The sequence below is a fragment of the Centroberyx gerrardi genome, chromosome 22 (assembly GCF_048128805.1).
Source record: "Centroberyx gerrardi isolate f3 chromosome 22, fCenGer3.hap1.cur.20231027, whole genome shotgun sequence".
In the NCBI taxonomy this organism is placed as follows: Eukaryota; Metazoa; Chordata; class Actinopteri; order Beryciformes; family Berycidae; genus Centroberyx; species Centroberyx gerrardi.
The window spans coordinates 1478589-1488588 of NC_136018.1; the positions used below are offsets into that span (position 1 = coordinate 1478589).

At 46.2% G+C, this 10000-nt stretch overlaps 1 protein-coding gene across 1 annotated transcript in view; it reads right to left on the minus strand.

Annotated features, from left to right (window-relative positions):
• scn5lab (sodium channel, voltage gated, type V-like, alpha b) overlaps window positions 1–10000 on the minus strand; it is a 167931-nt gene that overhangs the window by 52574 nt on the left and 105357 nt on the right. The window contains 2 exon segments of the mRNA XM_078291518.1: window positions 9414–9512; window positions 9515–9610. Of these exon segments, the coding sequence (XP_078147644.1) occupies window positions 9414–9512; window positions 9515–9610 (195 nt within the window).

Genomic DNA, 10000 nt, shown 5'->3' on the forward strand with positions numbered 1-10000 from the left:
AATGCCCCACCTCCCTTTTTATCTCCCAGTGAAAGCACGGATGCTTATCACATTTAGCACACACACACACACACACACACACACACACACACACGCACACACACACACACACACACACACACACACACACACACTGTATGATATTCAACTGCTGGCTGACAAACTGCGAGCCAGCAGAACACGTCAGCGCACGTCATTCCCATGAGAGTGCATGTGAACGTGCACAGTGCAACATCATGAGGTCCATCGTCACGGCGACCAGGTCCCAGCATCCTCCCCGGTTACCTGGCGACCGTTGCCGTGACAAGAATTAACATGTTAAAGTGACGGCTAACAGAGCGGAAAACATGAAGTGTTCAAAACTCTGCTTTCCTTCCTTCCTTCCTTCCTTCCTTCCTTCCTTCCTTCTCTCCATGCTCCTTTCTTCCTACCTTCCCTTTGACATGTTTCCTGTCTTCTTTCCTTCAGTCCTCCCTTCCTCCCTTCCTTTCCTCCTCCCTCTCTCCCTGGCTTCCTTCCTTTGTTTCTTCCTCCCTCTCTCCTTGGCTTCCTTCCTTCCTTCCTTCCTTCCTCCCTCCCTTCTCCCTCTCTCCTTGGCTTCTTTCCTGCCTTTCTTCCTTTCTCTCTCCCTCCCTTCCTTCCTTCCTTCCTCCCTCTCTCCTTGGCTTCCTTCCTTCCTTCCTTCCTTCCTTCCTTCCTCCTTCTCTCCCTGGCTTCCTCCCTCCTTCTCTCCCTGGCTTCCTTCCTTCCTTCCTTCCACACACACACAGACACACACGTATGAGCTCTAAAAAGACACATGCACACACAAAAAACACAATTTAATCCCACAAACACCCACACACAGTCACAGACACACATACACATGAATGCGTGCATGCATAAATGCCTACACACACACACACACACACACACACACACACACACTGGCTGAGCTTAGCCGTGTACAATGATGCCATTTCTGGAGGGATAAATCACCTGAATTGGTGGAGAGGCTTGGTCGTCAGGACACACACACACACACACACACACACGTGTGTTTGGGTGTATCCATTCAGTCAGGTCAGCATATCCCTCTGCAGGGGGAGATACAATTCCCTGGCACTGACAAGAGAAGAATAAGAGGCTGTTTAGTGTGTGTGTGTGTGTGTGTGTGTGTGTGTGTGTGTGTGGAGAAGCTGTCTGGCCTATCAAGCTTGTTATTAAATATCCTTGCGACCATTAAGCTAAATAGATGAATGGGATTCTAATATGGCTGTATACACACACACACGCACACACACACACACACACACACACACACACACAGACACACACACACAAACACACATACATACACACACATACACACACACACACACACACACACACACACACACACACACACACACACAATCCACTAACCACTGGCTAGTGGACTGGAGAATTCACGTCACTGTTTAATAAAAAACTGTAATGAGAAGAGGAAAAGAGGAGAAGATGATGAAGAAGAAGAAGAAGAGGAAGTAGAGGAGGAAGAAAAAGAGCAATAAGAGGAAGATTAAGATGAAGAAGACGAAAAAGAATAAGAGGAAGAAGAGGAAGAATTATCATGCCATGGTTAAAAATCTTTTCCTGTCCTCTAGCCTTCCTTCCTTCCTTCTCTCCTTCCTTCCTTCCTTCTCTCCTTCCTTCCTTCCTTGATTGCTGCCTATAGGGAGCCGACGTCAACTTCAGTCACCTTCAGAGGTTGCTTCATATAAGCAATCTAAAAAAGCATAATGATTTTGCAGTATGTTGCAGGAAGCATCCGCACATGAACGACAACATTAGTTACTAAACTACACTACCCAGCATGCTTTGTTTTAGCTAGCTGGAACGTTCCATCTCCTGCAGAGGGAACAAGCTCCGGTAGCTAGCTAGCTGCAGCTTCACAGCTCCAGAGACAGAATGTGTTCAGATCCTCATGAGGCTGAACTCAGACTTTACTGAATCCAGACTGAATCTGAACCGGTGAAAACCTGCTGAGACGGTCTGCTGCTGCCGGAGGATCAGCTGCTTCATCGAGACAAAGTCTGTTCTGGAAGTTTCTACTCCTGAAATAACAGAAACGTGTAAATCGTCTAAAGTCTTCTGCTGTGTAGAGAGAGGAGAAGCTCAACACCGTTCGTTGCTTTCTTTAGTTGCAGAAGACAGAACACTGTGTGGTCGATGGAAAATCATCGACCATTTATATGAACATTTTTGTGATAAAACTGTGACTGCTGTGAGTCAAGTGGACGTGTGTGTGTGTGTGTGTGTGTGTGTGTGTGTGTTGACCATCAGATAAGCAGACTTTCTCTTCTCCTGTTACCGCCTCCTGTCTGTGGCTCTGAATCCCTCTGATTAGACCACACACACACACACAGACACACACACACACACACACACACACACACACACACACACACACACACGGCTCACTGATGGATTGATTGATGTGTTTAGAGCCGTAGACAGACACACAGATACAGGCGGGGGGGTCTGTGTGTGTGTGTGTGTGTGTGTGTGAATAGGGGGTAAAGCCCATAGTAAGGCAGGTAAAATGAGATAGAGAGAAAAGTGTGTGTGTGTGTGTGTGTGTGTGTGTCGGGGGGGTACAGTGTAAGATGAGATGACAGATAGTTATCAGAAGAAAGGAAATCTTTCCTCTCCTCCTTTTCCCTGGCAAGTCGAGCGCTCTGCGTGTGTGTGTGTGTGTGTGTGTGTGTGTGTGTGTGTGATTAGGCCTTGTTCTCGATGAAGAAAACACCATCAAGTGGAATTTTCCATGTAGTTTCTGAATACATAAACAGTGAGCAGGTTGGGCTTGAGAGAGAGAGAGAGGGAGGGAGAGAGAGAGAGAGAGAGGGAGAGAGAGAAAGAGAGAGAGAGAAAGAGAGAGAGAGAGATGGATGGAGGGAGAGAAAAAGCTAGAGGGAGATATGAGAGAAGAAAGGAGGGAGAGAAAGAGATAGGCAGAAATAGAGGTAGAGTGGTAGAAAAAGAGGTAGCAAGAGATGCAAGACTGTGTGAAAACAAAACAAGAGAAAGATAGACTGATGGAGAGAGAGAGAAGAAGAGGTAGCAAAAGTTTGCACAAGTGAAGATGAAAGTCAAATTAAAAAGTGTGCGTAAAAAACGAGAGAATGATAGAAATCAAAAGAGTGACAGATGAAGAGGTAGAGCGATAGAAAAAGATGGAACAAGACAGAGATCGAGGGAGAAGGAGAGGAAGTGAAGTGAAAAAGGAAGGGAGGAAGAGACAGACGGAGGAAACGAGTGACAGACGAGCGGCAGACGGAGAGATGGAGAGAAAGAAGAGAGAGCGAGATAAATGACTAAAACAGAGAGAGAGGGAGACAGAGAGAGTTGGGGGAGAGAAGCGACAGAGCGAGAGGAGGAGAGGAGGGAGGATGGTACATGAGAGAGGACAGCTCTTGTTTTGCTCAGAAGACGGAGCAGGAAGAGGAATATTAAGCCCAGAACAGAGAAGTGAAGCGTGTAGCTTCATAATCTGTTTACTTTGTTACAGAGCAGACTGTCAGCTGACTGAGCACCATGAGCACCATCACTACACCAGATCCTGCACCATCACTACACCAGATCCTGCACCATCACTACACCAGATCCTGCACCATCACTACACCAGATTCTGCACCATGAGCACCATCACTACACCAGATCCTGCACCATCACTACACCAGATCCTGCACCATGAGCACCATCACTACACCAGATCCTGCACCATCACTACACCAGATCCTGCACCATCACTACACCAGATCCTGCACCATCACTACACCAGATCCTGCACCATCACTACACCAGATCCTGCACCATGAGCACCATCACTACACCAGATCCTGCACCATGAGCATCACTACACCAGATCCTGCACCATGAGCACCATCACTACACCAGATCCTGCACCATCACTACACCAGATCCTGCACCATCACTACACCAGATCCTGCACCATCACTACACCAGATCCTGCACCATGAGCACCATCACTACACCAGATCCTGCACCATCACTACACCAGATCCTGCACCATGAGCACCATCACTACACCAGATCCTGCACCATCACTACACCAGATCCTGCACCATGAGCACCATCACTACACCAGATCCTGCACCATGAGCACCATCACTACACCAGATCCTGCACCATCACTACACCAGATCCTGCACCATGAGCACCATCACTACATCAGATCCTGCACCATGAGCACCATCACTACACCAGATCCTGCACCATCACTACACCAGATCCTGCACCATGAGCACCATCACTACACCAGATCCTGCACCATGAGCACCATCACTACACCAGATCCTGCACCATCACTACACCAGATCCTGCACCATGAGCACCATCACTACACCAGATCCTGCACCATCACTACACCAGATCCTGCACCATCACTACACCAGATCCTGCACCATGAGCACCATCACTACACCAGATCCTGCACCATCACTACACCAGATCCTGCACCATCACTACACCAGATCCTGCACCATGAGCACCATCACTACACCAGATCCTGTACCATGAGCACCATCACTACACCAGATTCTGCACCATCACTACACCAGATCCTGCACCATGAGCACCATCACTACACCAGATCCTGCACCATGAGCACCATCACTACACCAGATCCTGCACCATGAGCACCATCACTACACCAGATTCTGCACCATGAGCACCATCACTACACCAGATTCTGCACCATGAGCACCATCACTACACCAGATCCTGCACCATGAGCACCATCACTACACCAGATCCTGCACCATGAGCACAATCACTACACCAGATTCTGCACCATGAGCACTATCACTACACCAGATCCTGTACCATGAGCACCGTCACTGCACCAGATCCTGTACCATGAGCACCATCACTACACCAGATCCTGCACCATGAGCACCATCACTACACCAGATCCTGTACCATCACTACACCAGATCCTGCACCATGAGCACCATCACTACACCAGATCCTGCACCATGAGCACCATCACTACACCAGATCCTGCACCATCACTACACCAGATCCTGCACCATGAGCACCATCACTACACCAGATCCTGCACCATGAGCACCATCACTACACCAGATCCTGCACCATCACTACACCAGATCCTGCACCATGAGCACCATCACTACACCAGATCCTGCACCATCACTACACCAGATCCTGCACCATCAGTACACCAGATCCTGCACCATCACTACACCAGATCCTGCACCATGAGCACCATCACTACACCAGATCCTGCACCATCACTACACCAGATCCTGCACCATCACTACACCAGATCCTGCACCATGAGCACCATCACTACACCAGATCCTGTACCATGAGCACCATCACTACACCAGATTCTGCACCATCACTACACCAGATCCTGCACCATGAGCACCATCACTACACCAGATCCTGTACCATGAGCACCATCACTACACCAGATTCTGCACCATGAGCACCATCACTACACCAGATTTTGCACCATGAGCACCATCACTACACCAGATCCTGCACCATGAGCACCATCACTACACCAGATCCTGCACCATGAGCACAATCACTACACCAGATTCTGCACCATGAGCACTATCACTACACCAGATCCTGTACCATGAGCACCATCACTACACCAGATCCTGTACCATGAGCACCATCACTACACCAGATCCTGCACCATGAGCACCATCACTACACCAGATCCTGTACCATGAGCATCACTACACCAGATCCTGCACCATGAGCACCATCACTACACCAGATCCTGTACCATGAGCACCATCACTACACCAGATCCTGTACCATGAGCATCACTACACCAGATCCTGTACCATGAGCATCACTACACCAGATTCTGTACCATGAGCACCATCACTACACCAGATCCTGTACCATGAGCATCACTACACCAGATCCTGTACCATGAGCATCACTACACCAGATTCTGTACCATGAGCACCATCACTACACCAGATTCTGTACCATCAGAAAAGTCAGTAGATCATATTTTTATACCATAATGAAAGTCACTAAATCATAATTATGTACTTTAATTAACATCAGATCATATTTTTGTACTGTAAGAAATGTTACTACTGGACATCATACTTTTTGTGCCATAAAGAAAATTAATCGATCATATTTTGTACCATAATTAACACTACTAGATCATGTTTTTGTACCATAATGAAAGTCACTAAATAATTATTTTGTAACATAATTAACATTAATATATCCTATTTTTTGTACTGTAAAAAATGTTACATAATTATATTTTTTGCACCATAACATGTTATGAGATAACATTTTTGTACCATAATTAATATTAGTAGATCATATTTTTTGTACCATAATTAACACTAGGCTACTAGATAATATGTTTGTACCATGAGGAAAGTTACTAGTAGACTAGTTAGACCAATGCATCAGTTTGCTGTAGAATGCTAACATTATGATTCATATCCTGTCACATAGTTGATGCTAGCTGTCAGCTGGTCTCCAGCAGTGTCAGGTGACTCTTGCTGGTTAAACTGATGCTGTTAGCTCGTCGTCAGCTACATCTTCAACAGTTAGACCTACAGTATGTCGGTTTGGAGATAAAAGCAACATTAAAAAAGTAGCTGACGGCTAACGTTAGCTAATGCTATGGAACTAGTTAGTTTAGAGGTAAATATAATGTCAACAACAGGCAGTAGCTAACTGCTAACATTAGCTAACGCTATTGACCTTGTTGGTCTGGAGACAAACATAACATTGACAACATGAAGAAGTTAACTGCTAACATCAGCTAACAATATGGACTTAGTTGGTTTTGAGGTAAATATAACAGTTATTTTAGTATTTAATTATTTGACTGTTAGCATTAGCCAGAATTATGGATCAACATCATGGTTGTTCCTTCAGTCCAGCTGTTGTAGTGTTTGATTTGACCTTTCTGAAGCTCTGCTCATCTCTCCACCATACTGCAGGATCATTTTGGAGTATATTTTACAATTATGGACCGATCATCAATTATAGACCAGCTGAGTTTGCCTCTGTTTCCATCTGCTTCCCTGTTCTCTGGGTGGGCTTCCCACGACCAAGTAAATTAAATATGGCCGTCATGTGAATGAATGAACTGAATGGAGAGTTTCAGAAGAAAACTCTGGGAGAAACATTGAATACTTGAAATCTTTAGAATTTTTTTTGCATGAAAATAGTCAAATTTGAAGATTGAATTTGCCACCAAATATTGACTATCTGATGTTTTAATTAGAAAATATTGGGGTGCAGTCTTAAGAAGTATTAACAAAATATTGGTTGAAACCTTCTTACTAGATTGGTGTGCATGGTTGCATGTGTGTGAAAGTTAGCATGTACAAGTGGATATGTGAATATGTGTGTCTAATGTGTGTATGTTCTCTCTCCCTGTGTGTGTGTGTGTGTGTGTGTGTGTGTGTGTGTGTGTGTGTGTGTGTGTGTGTGTGTGTGTGTGTGCGTGTGAGTTCCAGGCAGTGATATCAACACAGTAGGACTCTCTCTCTCCCCGTTACTGAGTCAAGGTGACAAGCTAGAGGGAAAGCCGAGCTTTAAACACCCACACGCACACCCACACACACACACACACACACACACACACACACATGAACACACACACACACACACACAGCTGTACCTAGAGGTATACAAGAGACAGGAAAGAGAAAGAGAAAGAGAGCAAGACAGAGAGAGACAGAGAGAGAGAGGAAATGGTGACCGAGGATCAGCACATATGGAGTCACATATAAATGTCAGGAGGTTAAAGAGAGAGAGAGAGAGAGAGATAGAGAGAGAGGTTCAGCAGAGAAACATTGTGTCTCCATATCTTCTCTCTCTCTCTCTCTCTCTCTCTCTTTCTCTCTCTCTCTCTCTCTCTCTCTCTTTACTCGACTCCTCACATCTCAGCAGATCTCAGAAAAAAGCAGCAATTCTTCAGAGTTGAAATGGAGGGTCAAATATAAATATACTCTCTCTCTCTCTTTCTGTCTCTCTCTCTCTCTCTCTCTCTCTCTCTCTCTCTGTCTCTCTCTCTGTCTGTCTCCACCTCTCTCGCCCCAGCATCTTCACACATATCTAGCACATACAGCACACTAAGGATGTAAACACACACAGAGGTCACAGACTATTTACAGCGGGTTTCCACTTCACTGAACCACCCAGACTCAACGTTTTTCCACACTGTGAGTTAAAACACAGTGGGAAGGGGTTAGAGGTGAGGCGTCAGGGGTCAAAGGTCACTCTCTTCCAGGTTTCGAATGGCTATAACCAGCATGAAGACCGTTAAGCATCATCTAGTCTCCTGTGCATCAGGGTCAGAGATGAACGGAGGGTCGGAGTGAAAATGCCCTTTAAAGTTGATGAAACAACAGGGAAATTAAAAAATGACTAGGCAAAAAATGCCTCTAATAATTTAGAAGAACCTGTTTTTTTGCATTTCACCCTGTTCGCATATTTTGTTTTTGTTGACTTTGTTGACTCCTGTCCCCTGTGGGCCACCGAGGTGATTCATGGAGCTTATGACCAAAGGATTCATTCCAGTGCATTCTGGTGAGAAAATGGAGCGGCTTTGCGGTAGTGAGCGGCGGTGAAATTCAGATGCAAACTTGCATCTGAGAAACTGTCATACAATCATTCCATACAAATTCAGAAAAACAGAATTTAAATTCAGTCGTCTGCTGGAACAAATCTCATCACTTTCAATCTAAGTCATTTACACAAACACAAGATCTCAAGTCAAGACTTTAGAAATCTTTTCAAGTCATCAAAGTACAAGTCAGAGTCAAGTCCCAAGTCACCAGAACCCAAGTCAAGTCAAGTCTCAAGTCTTCTCTTCATTGCATCAAGTCAAGTCTCAAGCTATTGAAACTGTGACTCGAGTCCAAGTCATGTGACTCGAGTCCCCTCATCTGTTTTCTGATTTTGGCACATTTAATCCAAGCAAGGAAAAACCACAACCAGAACTACAACCAGCTAGTTACAGTTAGGATTCCAGGTTAGGGTAAGGGTCAGGGGTCAAAGGTCACTCACCACCAGATTTCCCATGACCATGACCAGCATGAAGACCAGTACACCCACCCTGCTTATCCTGCTTCCTCCATCCAGTTCATATAGTCTCTATCAGCTAAAACCAGCCAGCCATGGTTAGAGGTAATGGTGAAAGGTAAGGGTCAGGGGTCAAAGGTCACTCACCACCATGTTTACAATGACCAGAACCAGCATGAAGACCAGTAAACACAATTTTCACATCCTGATCGTTTTAGTCCCAGCACCAAAATAACTGAATCACTGGAGGATTAAAAAGGTTCCGGCTCGCAAAGTGTGACAGCTTGTACATGTCAGAGGTCAAAGTCACTCACCACCAGGTTCCCGATGACCATGACCAGCATGAAGACCAGGATGCAGAGCGGCTGACCCGCCACCTCCATGCAGTCCCACATCGTCTCGATCCACTCGCCGCCAACAAAACCCTGAAGACGATGAGGAAGGAGTGGAAGAAGTCCTTCATGTGCCAGCGAGGAAGAACGCAGTCCCTCGAGATCTTACACACACAGTCCTGAGGCGAAGGAAGGAAGGAGGGAGGAAAGGAAGGAGGAGAGGAGAGGAGAGGAGGGAGAGAAGGATGAGGAGGAAGGAGAGAGGAAAGGGTAGAAGGGAGAGAAGGGTGGAAAAAGAAAGGAAGGAGGCGGAAGGAAGCCAAACAGGAGGAAGAGAGGGAGGAGAGGCAGGACAGGAGGCGAGGAACAAGGAAGCAAGGAAGGAAGGAAGATGAACGGGAGTGAAGGAGGGGGAGGGAGGAGGGAGAGGAAGGGGTGAGGGAAGGAGGAGAGAAGGGAGGAAGGAAGGAAGGAGGAGAGGAGGGAGACGGAAGGAAGAAAGGACAAGGTGTCAAAGGCAAGGAAGGTAAGCAGGAGGGAGACAGAAGGAAGTCAGGAGGAGAGGAGAG